Genomic DNA, 17,758 nt, shown 5'->3' on the forward strand with positions numbered 1-17,758 from the left:
CTCTGTAATAAAAAAAAACAATACAAAATTGTCACTTAACAGACAAAGCTATACTTTCAAGGGTTCTTTTTGCCTCGCTACTTTCAAAAATATTCAAGCTTTCCAAAGCTTTTTCAATGTGATGGAGACATAAATCGTTAGTGGATTTCAGGTAATGACTGTGCTTGTTATTAAAGGTATCGTACAATTTTTCAACATCGATTTCCAGCGTTTCATGGTTTCGTCGTTTTGTTAAATTCAATAGAAATTCGGTTCTCCCGTGCTCTTCTGCCATCATCGCTACTGGCAAGGAACATAAACTGCTAAAATATCGACTCGATTCAATCTGGTCTTTTGATTTCAACCGGTTGAAATCACTTCGTGCTTGCCATGCCCATGTCATGTGTTCGCTGAAGTGTATTGATGCGTCGATCAAAGCCTTCTCGTGCGAGGCAAGTAGTAAGGCAGAATGGCATGCATTCGAAATTAATGAGCCGCTAGCGAGTCGGATGGCTTCGCTCCATTTTTGTGTTCCAATCGGAAATGATTCTAGTTGACGGGGAAATAAAGCAACTCCCCCTTCCGGCATAGTGACAAGAGCAGTAGACATATCCCTGATGGCGCTCGATATAAGTTCCACGACACTTGTGCTATCGAGTTTGGCAAGTCCGAGAGACGCTGTGGCTAGCATGAAATCCCCACCTAGGACAGCAAGTCTATTTCCAAAGTTCATGTCACTGTCCTTGATCGGGTTTTTCATGTTGGACTTACTCACGATTCCACGATGTACCAAAAAAGCGACATGAATGAGTTCAGTGATTTCTGCAACGGCCCGTTGCTTGTTATAAATTTCAGTCGCCGTCTTGTGATGGTCAGCATTATAGTCAAAATTAGGCTTTGCCGCCTTTGATAGTAGCAGTACCACCAGACCTCTGGTTTGCATATAGTTTTTAGAATTAAAAACAATGTCCTTTGCGGTTTCAAGAAGTGGGTGTTTGGTATTAATGACCTTCTTGACATGGACCGCAAGACCTTCAAAATCTTCGTTCAGGAGAGCACGCAAGCTAAGAAACGACGTCGGGAACCCTACAATCTTTTCAGCATCGGCCATGGCTTTCTGCATTGCGATTGAATTGCGTTCTGAAGCATCACCTTTTCCAAATATACTCAATCTCCTTGAAGTGATTGAGTTGATTTTGTTGAATCTGCGTCTGCACGCCCTTAACAGGATACGCATTCCGACACCTTAGCACAGGCAAGTGTACGAAAATTTAGGCCCTGCATAAAAATTACAGTACTATATTATCTTGCCTCCATTGGTTCCAGACTTTTTCGGAGTATACTAATACTTATACGCTTTCGTGTGTTCGCAGTCGATCAATGCAATTTAACAGGCGGAGTTCCTACCTACCTTATCGCATGTTGTATGGCTAGAGGCTATGGTATTATCCATGCAAAGCTTATACGATTTACCCCTACGTTGCTTGCCTAAGGGCATCCTTAAAAGACAGAAACAGGAGAAATGAACCAAAAAACGTAGAAACAGCCGGAAAATCTATAGCGGAACTTTCAGTAATTGATATTATAGACATGCGCATATATGCCACATAGTAACTCGGTGCTGAAAAGAGAAACTGCGATATTTTCAAATACTTCTGATGAAGAGGCCGGGCTGACATTCTCCAGAGCTGATAGCAGCCAACACAACTACATGGGTTGAGATATACTTCAGACCTGACATCTGCGCAGAATTTATAGCCAAGCATTCCCACGGCCTGATATGTAAGTACTAAATGGGCCCAGACAAGCTTCGGACCACATATCTCCGCACGAAATGGGATCAGAGTGGCAGACACCAGACAGTCATGTTCAGACCTGACATAAAACATATGACATGGTTTCTGGATTAGGATTGGATTAGGATCTGAGATTCTATTTTTATTGGATTAAGATTAGGATTCGATTTAACGATTCGCGAATGGTTAAAAATAGTTTAGTTTATTTAATTCAGTGGCGGCTCGTCCTATAGGGCAACTGGGGCATTGCCCCACCTAAAATTCTGTTCAATAACAATTCTTTACCATTTATAGACGCACAGCAATCTATATATACCGAAATCACAGCGAAAGTCGTATTCTTCTTGTCCTTTCGCTTGTAAATGCCCATTGCCCATATATAGCGAAGTCTCTGCGAAAATCGAATTCTCTTCTGTGTTTTCGCTTTGCGAATGCCTAGCCGGGGCATGCCCCGGTAGCGCTCATAACAAGCTTTCACTGTCTATTCTCTCAAAGCCGCGCACAATAAAGAAACGGTGATCTACTCTCTCCTATTCATAAAATTACCGAGCAGCCGGGGCACAATAGGTCTGTGTCCCTAAGGTGTGATGTAACAATCGTATCTATATCTGAACTCGGTTACCGTCATATGCGTTTAGTCGACCTTTGCTGGTATCGGTCGATTTTGATGGTGTTTCACTCCATGAAAACTCTTGAAACTTGGTATGTCATGTCGTGATGGTGGTATTTAACGCTGCCATAAGTTTCAGGGATTCTACTTAAAGTTTAGGGTAGTAATTCCGTTTCCGAAGTTGAGTGTGTGCTGATCCGTCGTGTATCGCAAATAGATTTTACTCAAAAGCCGGTATTGGTATCCATTGATTTTGACGATGTTCAATACTGAGATCGGTTGTGACATTTCGCACGGTAAGCCTTAATGTTAGTATCGAACGCTGTACAAAGTTTTAAGTTTGTCACTGAACTATGTTAGTGGTAATTTCGTTTCTTAAGTCGAGTGAGAGCTGACTCGTCATTTATCGCTAACAGATTTTACGCAAAGCCGGTATTGGTCTCTACTGATTTTAACGATGCTCCTTACCTAGATCCGTCATAAGCTTTTGCACGGTAGTCTTGATTTTAGTATCGAACGCTGTGCCAAGTCTCAAGGTTGACACTCAATGATTAGGGCAGTAATTTCGTTATCAGGGTCGAGTATGGTAGAGATGTGCTCTCAGTGGCGGCTCGTGACAATATCGGGTGGTGGGGCAAGGGCTGCAAGCGACTTTTTATCAAGATGACGTCACAATGGCGTTTTCCAACGTAAACAAGTAACTTAATGATGGTACGGTAACATGAATTTCCCGGCAACAGTGATTTTAACGTATGTGCCACGAGAGGTCCGCTGGTGAGCTGTGACTTGAAGTGTGGTAACTGCGTAAACGGCGTACGGAACAAAGATTCAACACGGCTCATGTTCGCATTAGACCTGACTAATTATCTGCAGAAATGGAAATGACTATAACTCGAGAGATAGCGTAAGCCTAGTTGGAAAGGTCAACGAATTCGGACAGATACGCAATTGTTATCTCATAGATTGGGCCTGTCCTATTGAATCCAAAACATCATTCTAAAGAAATAAGAATAGCAGCCTCGGAAATTTGGTCTCGGTAGTCGGTACAGCATAAGAGATTTTGGCCTTGAAACTGGAGACTGTAACACGACACATACGTTTTTATTACTGTCTTATAGGTCTGCTGCGAAATCGCCTTTGGAAAATATATTACCGAATAAATACGTGGATGAAAGCCTTAAACTTGGTACACTGTTACATGACATTATCGAGAAGTGGCCTCATGGCCCTTTTCGGTATGGTACACTGTCAAAATTAATGCGAACAGACCAACACCGAATTTTGCGTGAATTTTACTGAGGAATAGGCTGATCAAGTGATCAGCTGTTAGCCGCCATCGAAAACGAAATACGGTACCTATCGCGCTTGACAGGGGGTTGTAAGCAAATGGCTTGAAGGCCACAATTTTACGGTGAAATTGACATTGGAGAATATAATATCAAAGTAAATATTTGAATGCAAACTGAGAATGATATCATCATCTCAGTTAACGTTACCGCAGATACACCGGCTTTTGCGTGAAATCCGCAATGTGTTGTAGGCTAAAGTGTCAGATCGGAGCACATCTTTACCATACTCGACCTTGATAACGAAATTACTGCCCTAATCATTGAGTGTCAACCTTGAGACTTGGCACAGCGTTCGATACTAAAATCAAGACATACCTTACAAAAGCTTATGACGGATCTAGGTAAGGAGCATCGTTAAAATCAATAGAGACCAATACCGGCTTTGCGTATAATCTGTTAGCGATAAATGACGAGTCAGCTCTCACTCGAATTAGGAAACGAAATTACCACTAACACAGTTCAGTGACAAACTTAAAACTTGGTACAGCGTTCGATACTAACATTAAGACTTACCGTGCCAAATGTCATAACCGATCTCAGTATTGAACACCGTCAAAACCAATGGATACCAATACCGGCTTTTGAGTAAAATCTGTTTGCGATACATGACGGATCAGCACACACTCAACTTCAGAAACGGAATTACTACCCTAAACTTTAAGTAGAAACCCTGAAACTTGGGGCAGTGTTAAATACCACCATCACGACATGACATAACAAGTTTCAAGAGTTTTCATGGTGTGAAACCCCATTAAAATCGACCTATACCAGCAAAGGTCGACTAAACGCATATGACGGTAACAGAGTTCAGCTATAGATACGATTGTTACATCACACCTTAAGGGCACAGAGCTATCGTGCCCCGGTTGCTCGGTAATTTTATGAATAGGAGAGAGTAAATCACCGTTTCTTTATTGTGCGCGGCTTTGAGAGAATAGACAGTGAAAGCTTCTTATGAGCGCTACCGGGGCAAGCCCCGGCTAGGCATTCGCAAAGCGAAAACACAGAAGAGAATTCGATTTTGCAGAGACTTCGCTATATATGGGCATTTACAAGCGAAAGGACAAGAAGTATACGATTTTCGCTGTGATTTCGGTTTATATAGATAGGTGTGCGTCTATAAATGGTGAAGAATTGTTATTGAACAGAATTTTAGGTGGGGCAATGCCCCAGTTGCCCTATAGGACGAGCCGCCACTGTGTGCTCTGATCTGAAACTTTAGCCTACAACGCATTGCGGATTTCACGCAAAAGCCGGTGTATCTGTGGTAACGTTAACTGTGTTCCATACTGAGATAGGTGATGAGATGATGATATCATTCTCAGTTTGCATTCAAATATTTACTTTGATATTATATTCTCCAATGTCAATTTCACCGTGCAATTGTGGCCTTCAAGCCATTTGCTTACAACCCTCTGTCAAGCGCGATAGCTATTTCGTTTTCGATGGCGGCTAACAGCTGATCACTTGATCAGCCTATTCATCTGTAAATGTTTCGCAAAATTCGGTCTGTTCGCATTAATTTTGACAGTGTACCATACCGAAAAGGGCCATGAGGCTACTTCTCGATGATGTCATGTAACAGTGTACTAAGTTTACGGCTTTCATCCACGTATTTATTCGGTAATATATTTTCCAAAGGCGATTTCGCAGCAGACCGCCTATAGACAGTAATAAAGCCGTATGTGTCGTGTTACAGTCTCCAGTTTCAAGGCCAAAATCTCCTATGCTGTACCGAGACCGAATTTCCGAGGCTGCTACTCTTAGTTCTTCAGAATGTTTTGGATTCAATATGTCAGGCGCAATGTATGAGATAGCAATTGCGTATGTGTCTGAACTCGTTGACCTTTCCAATTAGGCTTACGCAATCTCTCGAGTTATAGTCATTTCCATTCCTGCAGATAATTAGTCAGGTCTAGTGCGAACACGAACCGTGTTGAATCTTTGTTCCGTACGCCGTTTACGCAGTTACCACACTTCAAGTCACAGCTCATCGGTAGACCTCTCGTGGCACATACCTTAAAATCACTGTTGTCGGGAAATTCATGTTACCGTACTTGTTTACGTTGGAAAACGCCATTGTGACGTCATCTTGATAAAAAGTCGCATCCCTTGCCCCACCACCCGATATTGTCACGAGCCGCCACTGATTTAATTCATGTACTTTTGCACCTCTTGAGCGTTTATTTCTTGTCAAATAATTATTGAGGCATAAAATGTATGCTATACATAGCTTTTCAAGTTTGAATCGGATAATTAGGATTAGGACTAGGATTTGAATATACAAAAGTTCTGGATTCGGTTTAGGATTAGGATTCGAAACTTCGGATTTGGATTGGATTAGGGCATAGAAATTTCAAATCCGCTCATCTCTGTCTTACTCGCTTCACCAGTCATGGTTGATTTGCACTTTGCAGTCTGCTGAAATCGCCGATCGGTCGTTCCTGCTGCAATGCTTAAAACCTGTGTCCCGTAAAACTTCGCTCAATGGACAAGTTCCTCGTGGATTCTAGAAATTTACTGCTCCAAGCACAGGCGGTTGCAAAAGATGGTAAGTTGACGAAGCTTAACTCAAATTGCGTCGCGGGCCGGATTCAAGCCTTCTAATCGATCGCGGGCCGGACCATAGTCAACTGCTTCCAAAATGTTAGCTCGTGCTTCTGCTATTCACTTGAATACTTAGTTAGGCATATGTACATGTATGGATTATAGAGGTTTTGTTCTGATTTTTCGGTTGGATACAGCTAATGAGCTAAGCAATGATAAAACGGTGGCACTAATGACTTATGTATAATCTGCCATTAGCCCTTCGTACGCGTTGTGAGGAATACAGCATATTCAACTGTAAACCCGAACATTTGAATTTAGTTTATTATTATCAAATCGCAGGTCGGGATTCTCTTAGGTCCGTGAACCTTGGTTGTGAAGTGAGACAGCAGTGCGACGACAGATGTTTGAATTATATATTTGTGTGACTAATATAATAAATATTCATTCCATGTAAACAGCATATACGGTTCCGAATTTGCATTCCCACTTCTGTGAGTGGCTCCTTTTTGGTCCACTTTTCCGTAAAACTCATTGTGCATTCTTTTCCCTCTCAAAATTAGACGTCAATGTCACCGACTTGACTTGGCTACAATGTGGCCTTTCAAAATGAACAATTAAACATGCTTAACATTTGCTGTCTTGAGGTCATATTCAATGGACGTATTTTCTGCAAAACATCTCAACATTTGTTACAAATGTGCTAGTTAATAATAGAATTTTTCAATCTACTCAGAATTGCTGCGCGAGCCGGATGAAATCGTCTTGCGGGCCGTATGTTTGACACCCCTGCTGTACAAGTATAATTGGTGGTTCTTAAAGATAGTTTTATATTAAGGTTTGTCTTAGTTGTGCCTTATTTCTTGGTCAATTTCTCATTTCAGTTGGATACAAGGAATTCGTAGCTTCAAAGTTGGGAATTTTGTGTAAAGTCATGGGCATGTACGAAGAACTTTTCTCGCAGTTGAAGGTTTTTAACACAAGCGATCTGATGGCATATCTCAAGAACTGCAACGCATCAGATCAAGAAGCCGTCGACAACTATTTTCAATTTGAGGTATATTCATCAGATCGTTCCAGATCAATGGTATTGCTGTATCACAACAAATCTTTGTTCAGATCGATTGGAATGAATTCATATCGGCTGTAGACAAACATGTTTCTCCTGCTTCAGAATTTCACAAGTCACATAGACTAGAGGCTGGTGATGTGATTGATGTAGATTTTGAAATTTCCAACGTAAGAACTGGCGATGTTGCCCGCTCCATTGCTGAACTTTGCGACACTACAAAGCAGCGACATATACATATGATATTTATGCGTCACTTTGCTTGACTACCGTGACGCCAACACGCAGCCAGCCTTCAAGCAATTGAGGTATATTGTATGTGAACCTTGGTAGTCTAGAACAAAAATCTTGTCACTATTCTATTTCAGGATACCTTGAACGAAGCTGATTGTGTAGTGGTGTTGATGTCATTTGGCCCACGGGAGGGCTGCTTAAGGTGGATCTCTGACACTGGTGTCACGTTTGACATGTATTCTGATCAGAACCGGTCTCTGTATAATTACTTCCATTTCGGGTGGTCATTTTCAAAGGTATATAGTTCAAAGTTAACCTTATTTTTTTCAATAGAATCAGAGGTATTCCAAGGTGCATGATATTCCAGGTAAAACGTACTGCACAAACACACCTCTTCTTTGGATATCAACACTAACTAAATTTTCCAATTGTTATCTAGCTAAGAACCGACATGGTCAACATTTTATTTTATATCTCTCTGGTTGTGTGATAACTGATAACATTATCTGGTACGGGCTCTCCTCATAAAATGCAGTATTTTGTTGCTGAAAATTTTTCTAAAATAACCTTTTACCCGAAACCATGGAATTGACTGTATGCTTCAGTGAATGTTCGAAGAGTGTGTGTTGCATTTTTGCATTGCATGGTGCAGTGTAACGCATCGGTTACCAGAGGTGGTCAAAGTAGTCACCGTCGCTTCTCGAGTAGAACTAGAAGTAACGCCGGAATTTCTACTCAAGTAGAAGTAGGAGTGGTGGTTCACAAGTAAGTAGGTATTCTACACTAGTTTTTGCCTACAAAACTGAAAACTGTCAAGTAGAAGTAGTCTAAATCATAACTACTTAAAAAGTAGTGTGAGTAGGCAAAATCTACTTCAAGTACTTCAAAAAGTAGAAGTACTTCGTTACTGACCACCTCTGTCGGTTACCCCATTTGCTAACACCGCCATCAATTCTAGGTATGGAGCACAGAGCCATTGGCATATTACGGTTTTCAACTTGCCAAGGGAGAGAAACTTATTGAGACATACAAAAATGTGGAAGATGATCCTCATCAGGTATGAATCAATTAGCTCAGTAGATTATGCAGCTTGACTTGGCTACCGCCACTTATAAGCGGATGTCAAAAATTTTTGCGTGCAATCAATCTAATGGTATTGAGAATCACAAACGAAACAAATGGCGATTTATGATACCAAATAACAATGATAGTATAACCATCAGTATCGTGGTACAAAATATTCGAGCTGGTAGATAGCAATGTAGTCGCATGTTCTTGTGAACTGGATTCGATACGGCTTCTACAACATTTAGACGAATGACGCGCCTATTTCACATGGCAGATTGATATGTGAAGCTGTGTCTTTGGCAAGCTCATGACGTCCCTGAGTACAAAATATTGAAACTTTGTGAGATTGGTACCGGTATCTGAAATGTGTTTGGTGTCTTATCCCAGTGGTCGGCAACCTATGGACCGTCCAAGTGGGATCGCCCTAACTTATCCTGGGATTGCTATCAATACGATATTTAATATATTACTGTTTCTTTTTTTATGCAGAAAAAGACTTATAATTTTTGTTCTAGTTCGCAACCTTTCCCTTCGGTTTTGGTGTACGCCTTGCTCCTCGGTTTCACAATTAAACAATTGTGCTGCAACTTGCAATGACTTTATTAGTAGGACAGAGCGAAAGCATTCACGATGCTGGTTAGACTAGCTTTTCATTAGTCAAGGCAATGATGTGCAGTGAGTTCCATGATTGGAGAAGAAGATTCCTCTAAAACAGGGGTAGCCAACCTGCGGCCGTAGAAGGGAATTTGTGCGTCCGTGGACACGTAATTCAATTAGTATGTGTTGGCGGCCGTCAACTTGCAATATGAATTTACGAATTGACTCCCAATTTCTAGAGAGACTTTACCTGGTCTTGAAATTTTCTTCGCGATTCAATATGACTCAATAAATATTCATTTTTTTAGTAATTAACCATCACTCTCTCATTCCCTATTATCAACACATCCACTGAGCAGCATTTATTAACAGTGTAATTCACTACTTACAATTTAGAAATAAAATTAATGCGCTGGAGAACACAGCTAATTTTTTTGACTCGGCCCGCCAACGTAATTTCTGCTTCTCCTTTGGCTCGCGGAGAAAAATAATTGTCCAGCCCTGATTTATAACTTGTCCTAAATTTTAGAAAACACCCTCTCCATCAACTTTACCAGTAAATCTGATCACAAGGGCTAAGAAAGAATAACAGTTTGATAGTAATACATGAAACTACTAATATTAATGACGAAATTCATTGGTGAAACCGAAAAAGCGCGACTATGGACAGTCCCGCACCATTACCACCCCCTAACATCACTCGCAACTTTGGTGCATATAGTAAGCCTATATGATTAAATAGCTTAGTCCGAAGTTCACCGGAAATGGCCACAGACACTTTAACATGGGTATTTGGCGTCCAGCTAGTTCATTACGACGATGCCCTGGAATGCGACCGTCGGCTACATCAGTAGTCGAAATGCGGCCGTGAATGGCCAAAAGGTTGGCCACCCCTGCTCTAGAATCATACTCGCATAATTATAGATATAATATATATAACCTTAAAGTTCGGCTGATTCATTTGAAGACTTGATTCTTATCACCGCATTAACACTCTTCACACGCAGACCGCATAACAAGCTACATGCATCGAATATTTATGTTAAGCATGGAAAATACATAACAGGTACATCAGTAAGAGGGTATTTCATCTGCACTCTACATGTTGAACTAAACATACATTACCGTGCCACCGTCGGTTCACAAATTCAATAGCTCGTTATTTTTTCTGCTCCGTGATTATCCTTTTGTCAGGCCAATAAAATATAACCCAACAATGTTATGTTATGTTATGTGGCAGATTAATTTGTGCCACACTTGACATTATTCAACTGTGCTAACATTGTACATGGCAATGTCATTCCCGATTCGTAGACGATTTTGAGAGGGTCATGGTGTCCTGTCATTCTCAATATTCGTATTTTCGGAATCCGTGCAATGATAGCATTCGATTGATACCCGTTATTAAAAATTCTGAGTTCATGATGTCACCCAGATGCTACGAAACAACCTGCGACTCGTGTATGAGTGCTGCGCATTATCTTTGTACATGCTTAGTTGGTGTTGAGTATTCACTGTGTGTTGATTCACAGTTTCATGTCCCATCATTAAAACTTGCACTTCAATGGTTGAAGACATTTGCCGGACTGGAAAAAGCGTGAATATATAGGCTACACAGATCTGGATTCTGGAAATATACAGTCGCGTGCCCATACCGTATCAGCTTCGCTTATTGAACTCATCTACTGGATTCTGTAAATAGGCACTGGACATGCGCCTATTCCCCCGCTGGAATATGCTACAGAGAAGATGCAGATAATCACCTGTATGCTTGGCAGGTCTATGAAACATGATTCATTACAAAATAAACCATTGATTCACTCAAGTTGATGTGGATGTACTTGAAATGTATCCTTCATAGTATTTTTAATGCACTGATTTTTTTTATTCTACGCTAGGCGTACATCGGTGGCTTCCAACCTTTTCCTATATATCGCAAGCAGGACCGTAACTGCCGCACCCCACACCCCTTAATTGGGGGGAGAGCTCGAAGGGGCCCGAAATGATTTCGTGAATCAACATGGAGTATTTTTTGAAAATTTATGCAACATTTTCAATGATTTTTCGCGCTGGGCGAGATTTAATGTTGCCGAAAGTCTTCATTATTGTGTACCCTTCCTCCAAGAAAAATACGCATGATTTATAGAAATGGACATTTCGCCGTCGGCCATTACCGCACCACGACGCACCAACACATGAATTTTTAGGCCATATAACATGCGACTTTGAGAAGCGTGCCAGAACGATCGGCAGCGAGATAGATTTGGCCGAAAAGGACTGCTCACAAGGCAAATGCCATCCCGCAGAGAAAATTATTTCCCTGTGAAGGAATACCAATTTGAAATCGTGTGCGACTTTTAGTTGAGCACGTTTTGGCGATTTCAATATCTTTTGACATAGCAGACATGAGGTCACGAAATAACATCATGTAACGAAGTCATTACAGCAACGGGTACGCCCGGATATGTTTATTTTTATTTGCGTGACCTACATTTTTCAAGACACCACACTCAACTCCGCCGGTAAATCTGATTACGTGCGCAGATAGAGGATAAAAGGATTGATCACAATATATATGCAATTCCCGATCATATTGACCTATTCGACCATGACGCACTGCTAAACAGTACAATAAATCTCGCTGATAAGTAGCGGTCAACAGGTACACCATGTTGGGGGTCTGGGAGGAGCACCCCAGAAGTTTGGTCTATCACCCTATGGGGGCCTCACATCAACGTGTGGGGGGTGCTGACGAAGTGCTATTTCGGTCCTGATCACGAGCTCCGAAAATTTTGAAGCTCGCAGAACTCTGGATCATTGAAATTCGCGATTGATTTCACAAGACCAAGCACTGAAATCAATGTGCGCCCTCATACTAATATTCAGCGCAGGACCGTGATTGCCGCTCCTACCCCCATAATTGGGCATGAGGGGCAAGATCTAAGGTGACCCAAAATTATATCGTAAATCAACATAAAGTAGGGTCATTGGGGATACGGGACAGATTCCATCTTGGATATTTTTTTAGTTTCACCGACTTTCTTGATTTTATTATGGGTGCATAAATGTATGGAAAATATATGCGTAATATACAGAAATTAGTTCAACGGCATTATCAATTATGAGCAAACAACATCCTAATATAGCGCGAGGTCGTCAGGATGTTTTAGTCTAGAGTTGTGCAACCTGTGAGAGCGGGACTGTTAGGGACCGTCATTTTTTGCAAGCAATTAAGCAAATATTACAATAGCTCTTGCGCGGTAGCGACCAAAATTTACACCCTTCGCAACCCGTACTTCAGGAACCTCTGGCGTAACCAATCCCGGGGCCAACTTCGGATAAGCGGTGGGTGGGATTCCTTGCATAAAACTATGATTACGACAGTTGAAGTTGGAATATTTTGACATTGACATATTTTGGCACGCTGCATACGAAAAGTTGGCGACCCCTGTGCTATAATGGACAGAGGTGGTCAGTAACGAAGTACTTCTACTTTTTCGAAGTGCTTAAGTAGTTTTCCTCTACTTCTGGTACTTACTCAAGTAGATCTGATTTTCGCTACTTCTACTTCGTAATATTTTGTCATCTACTTACTTACTTTTCGCTATTTTCAGTTTGTCAAGTAGAAGTAGTTCAATCTTCTAATCAGGAAGATAGCCTGAGGAATTTCGGGGCTGTTTTCACGGAGTATCAACATTTAATTTTCATAAAAGTTGGGTAAAGCCCAGAATTTTCGTCGCGCTTTGCGCGCAGTGGAAACGGCGTGATCAGCGTGATTTTACGAAAGTATCGATCAATATAATTTACGTAGCGGGTTGGCGTGGTTCCGTTCACGCCACACTGTCGGCCTTCACCCATATAATGAAATAATTCATCACAGTATAGGCCTATATGGCTCATCATAACGTTTAAATCTGATGTTTCGCAATCTAGCATTTACATTTCATATCGTAAGCTAGCATGTCCATGGCGCGTCCTAACCTGGAAAAGTGGACTCTGACTTTTTTTATTAGTTTTAGAGCTGTTTTAGCATACCACCTTTGAAACTTTCTGGACTAAAGGCATGAAATACATGTTCCGCTTTTAGAAGTAGAATTTATGTTTCACTTTCAAGTCCCAGTATCATATACTTTGAGTTATAATTAATATCATTTCTTTTGTCTGGATAACATACATGCTGAAGTATAAAAGCGAGGCCGTTCACAATTCCATTTGTGTGCCTTGTAGTCGACTTTTATCAAAATACACCAACCAAAACTCTGTCAACAAAAGGAGATCGTGTACCACCTAAAAATAGTACATTGAACGCTCTCTCATTCACGAAATTCCATGCTGGTTTCGTGATATTTTGTGATACGATTGTTGATATACAATGTTCTTTCCAATTCTCTACTAGTTGCTGACGATTACCCCTGACGAGTGTCAGCCGAAAATATTCGGGTTCATTTCAATATGAATATACTATTCAATTGGAAATAAAGCTACACAATATGGCATTTTTACGGTCCACCATATTTTTTATTAACGTTGACTAATCGCGCAAAGTGTTTACACCGTATGCTATACAACTTTTCCGTATTGCTCTTCGACTAAACTACGGGCCTTATAATATTGGGAATGGCGCCAAACCACGCTATTTTCTAAAACGTGCTGCTCGAGAAAACAGAGAATTAGTATCGCATTTCCATATTATTACTATCATTTTCATCCCATGATGTAGACCAGTGGTTCTTAACCTTGCCCCCAGCGCCCCCCAGGGGGCGCTGGCGATGTTGAAGGGGGGCGGAAACGCTCAGGGGGCGATATGGGGGGCGCTGGGCTCAGGGGGGCGGTATGGGGGGCGCTGGAGAAAAATGGCTTCGCAGTAGATGATGTGGTGATAGGACATATCCTAAATGAGTATTCGGAGCAAATTCACACCGAAAACTTCGTTACATATAGCCTTCAAAATACATATAGGTTTAATTGTCCATGGGCGCCTAAATGACTGACACCGAATGTTCCTGTCTTGGCAATCTGAACCCCAGAAGACGAATTCCATCTGGCAGGGAAAAATTATATGTCAGTGAAGAAATACCAATCTGAAATCGTGTGCGTCTTTTAGTTTAGTACGATTGGGCGACAGGGATATTCCTGTTGGGCGATATCCCCGTTGAGCGATTCTATATTTTTTGATATTGCAGACAGGGGGTCACGAAATAACATCATGCAACGAGGTCATACCAACGGGTTCGCCCGCCCGAATATGTTTAATTATTGGTAACGGGCCCTACAGTTTCCAAGAAACCTCACAATGTTCGCTTTAAGTTTTGATGAGTCTGCGCACACTCAACAACTCACTGCGCTGACCCTTGGACAACAGTGCGTAACGACTAAAAAAAGGTAATAACTCCGGATTTGTTGTGCGCAACGTAGATTTTCTGTGCGCAGAGACCGTGTCAGCACTGCCCACGTGCGCAGCTTAGAGGGACCATTGCACCTAACTCAGCTCTACCGGTAAATGTGTTTACGTGAGCAGAGAGAGGATAAAAATTGATCTCAATTTACATGCAATTCCCGATGATATTGACCAATTCAATCATTAAGTAGTGAAATTTTTCGCACTTCGCGCGACTAGGCGAGAATAGCTCCCTCAGTAAATGGACACCCAATGTAGATACCTAATAGGCTATCAGCAAATAGCGGACAGCCTAATGGGGGTCTGGGAGCGAAGTCCCCCGGAAGTTTGGTTTAGCCCCCGATGGGGGCCCAGGACCAACGTTTTATGTTTGGGGAGGGGGGCTGACGAAGTGCTGTTACGGCCCTGGTAACGAATATTTGTACCTGCGGGAACGCCCGAATATGTTTAATTATTAATTACGTGCCCCTTATTTTCCTATAGAACAGCTCACTCAGTGTTACTGGTAAATCTGATTACGTGGGCTGAGAGGATAAAAAGTTTATAGCGACTTATAAATGTAATTACCATGCATTATAGCAAATTTTGGTACCTAGGGCGACCAGGCCACACAAACTTTGCTGACCACCAAAATCACGATATGGGGTTCGTGGGGGCGAAGCCCTCAGAAGTTCGGTTTATCACGCTATGGGTGCGCAAGGCAATCGTTTTTAGGGGGGTTGACGAAGTGCTGTTACGGCCCTCCCTCTTACTCATTGTCTTTATTACATTCCTTACAATATGAAGTTGAGGGGGGCGCTGGAGCACAATAATTTTTGAAAGGGGGCGCTGGACGAAAAAAGGTTAAGAACCACTGATGTAGACGAATGCTTATGCTATCGAAAATTGGATACCTGCTGTTATGCATTAATATGAATCAAGCTCGTCACCTTTCGCCTAGCTCAATTTGCACCTTTTTACAATCCCTGTGAACGAATTAGGAGCGTTTTCACAACTACTTACTTACTTGAGTACTTTTAAAGTCAGCCAATTCTACTTCAAGTAGTTTTAGGTTGCTTATGGAGGAAGTACTTCTACTCGTACTTGAGTAGATTTTTCGTCGCTACTTCTACTTCTACTTCAGTATCTTTCTTGACTACTTGGACCACCTCTGATAATGGAATATGGCTATATGCTGGAACAGCTATAAGATTTTCGCCAACAACATCGCATGGCTGAAATAGTGGTCATTGGTCATTTGTCAACGAAAAATACTGCCAATCTCCCAATTTTCGCCCGAATTCTCAGCGGATTCGCGCTATCTGCCCGACATTGTCCGGCTGTGCAGTGCATCTTTGTATTCTGCTCTACAACACCTATGATCGTTTATCATCACGATTACGTTTGCAGATGGGCGGAGATGTAATCTTGACGAAGCGGCAAGACCAGTGGGTCGTGAATAGGGTTCATCGTAGTCGCACTTCCGCCGACCGGCCGACTGTGAGCGACATTGTCGCCAGCTTGACTTGCGGATCAGTCGCAATATAGTATATGCCCCAGCGTTGTATCACAATTCCTACGGATAATGCTACCTTGCGTCACTCACTATGAAGGCGTGCTCGGAAAACGAATTCGTACGACCACGCTGGATCATTTCCGAGTGGCGTAAGGTGAGACTTATCCTCGCTCGGGATGTCGTTATTATAATTCATCATGCGACGTGTTCTCTCGGATACTGTGTTACTCTCCTGTAAGATATGCAATACTTAATGCTATGATATCGTTATGGTACCTCGAGTCGCTGTGGTATCAGGCTATGTCGAATGTCTTCAACTGCTATTTCATGTAATGCTGTTGTTCTCCTTGATTTGCAAGATATTGCGGCAACAAGCCAATCAAACTGATTATGTCGCTTCATGTGATAATACAGCACATGCGAAATGTATATTTGCTTATGTAAAGTATGCGTTCTCAATCCAGTCCAAGAACTACGAATTGTACTCAGACGAGATCATAGAAACAACTAGTTAGATACGAGTATGGATATCAAGAATCTGGTCAGTAGGCTACAGGAGATTTTATGAACTATGTAGGCCGACGTCGGTAAACATATATAGGCTACGTCCATTTTCACCAGTGCTGGGATCAAGTCATTACCTTCGAGTCATTGCACTTTTTGACTCGAGTCACGTAAATCGATTTTCAAAGGTGACTCGGTCAAGTCATGTTGTCTTATCGGCGGCATGATTACGTCATTGCATTTTGCTAACTGTTTGAAATACAGATTGAGCGGTTGTTCATTTCGAATTGAGGACGATCATATATTTTAGCATACATGCGAAAAGGCGTTGTGTCGCCCACACATACGTAGAACTGCTAAACTACGTGAGTAACTTATAGTCTCAGTGTATAATTAAAATACAAAATTAAATACGAGACCTCCGAAAGTAGAATCGAATTGATATGATGTGCTACCCACGAACACATCCATGAGATACAATTCTGCTCCAATGGATGGCTATACAGTAATATAATATATTCGAGTTCTATTTAATTCAAACAAGAAGTTTGGTTAAGGTGAGAACATACCGCCATGAGCGGTCTCTAGAACAGAAAGGGATATTTTGCTATTAGATTAATTTACTACTAGTTCAGAGCTCTTCAGCCGGGTTCATCGTACGCCCTAGGCCAGGTGTCACCAACACGCGGGCCGCATGCGACCCGCGACTTGATTTGAGGTTTTCGAAGAAAGCCAAGAAAACCATTTTGAAATGCTGAAATTGACTACAGTTTCCACACAATGTTATTATTTCAAAATAATTTAGCTATTCTCCTGTACCCAACATCACTATTCGTCACTTGCTGAATCGGCTTTGACGATGGCAACAGCATTCCATCGAGAGAATCAGCTGATACTAATGGGCTATAGCTATATGGGCCAAAGATTATAAGTCAATTTCCAACAGCCTATTTGAAACCAAAAGCTGTTCCTTGGGTATATGTTAATGAGAATAGCTACCCATTGCTCCCGTCGTTTACCCGTTCGTTGCTACATTTCTCAACTTTGACATTCAGAGTTATATTTTTCTGCAGAAACGCTACCGATCGTGCTCTGAATGTCAAAGTAAGGAA

At 41.7% G+C, this 17,758-nt stretch overlaps 2 protein-coding genes across 3 annotated transcripts; one reads left to right on the forward strand and one right to left on the reverse strand.

Annotated features, from left to right (window-relative positions):
- Position 1: 1 nt before the first annotated feature.
- On the reverse strand, positions 2-1,475 carry LOC145441111 (all trans-polyprenyl-diphosphate synthase PDSS2-like). Its single transcript, XM_080318909.1, has 2 exons — positions 1,391-1,475; positions 2-1,257 (listed from the first exon to the last, which is right to left on the reverse strand). The coding sequence occupies exon 2, from the start codon at positions 1,214-1,216 to the stop codon at positions 32-34; it is 1,185 nt and encodes a 394-aa protein (XP_080175035.1). The 5' UTR covers positions 1,217-1,257; positions 1,391-1,475; the 3' UTR covers positions 2-31.
- Positions 1,476-6,105: 4,630 nt separating this feature from the next.
- LOC145441112 (uncharacterized) lies at positions 6,106-16,571 on the forward strand. 2 transcript variants are annotated; one of them, XM_080318911.1, is made up of 6 exons: positions 6,106-6,285; positions 7,166-7,338; positions 7,401-7,658; positions 7,719-7,880; positions 8,543-8,641; positions 10,782-10,978. In XM_080318911.1, exons 1-6 carry the CDS (start codon positions 6,222-6,224, stop codon positions 10,848-10,850), a joined length of 825 nt encoding a protein of 274 aa, XP_080175037.1. In that variant the 5' UTR covers positions 6,106-6,221; the 3' UTR covers positions 10,851-10,978. The 2 variants fall into 2 exon arrangements, with proteins under 2 accessions (XP_080175037.1, XP_080175036.1); XM_080318910.1 differs by lacking the exon at positions 10,782-10,978 and adding an exon at positions 16,037-16,571 and having other exon boundaries at positions 6,107-6,285.
- Positions 16,572-17,758: the final 1,187 nt, after the last annotated feature.

Source organism: Botryllus schlosseri, chromosome 6 (genome assembly GCF_051294905.1).
Source record: "Botryllus schlosseri isolate E-star chromosome 6, Bs_hap1, whole genome shotgun sequence".
Classification (NCBI taxonomy): domain Eukaryota; kingdom Metazoa; phylum Chordata; class Ascidiacea; order Stolidobranchia; family Styelidae; genus Botryllus; species Botryllus schlosseri.

Bases quoted from the DNA above. Each gene is read 5' to 3' on its own strand.
- LOC145441111 (XM_080318909.1), bottom strand. From the start codon at position 1,216: ATGCGTATCCTGTTAAGGGCGTGCAGACGCAGATTCAACAAAATCAAC.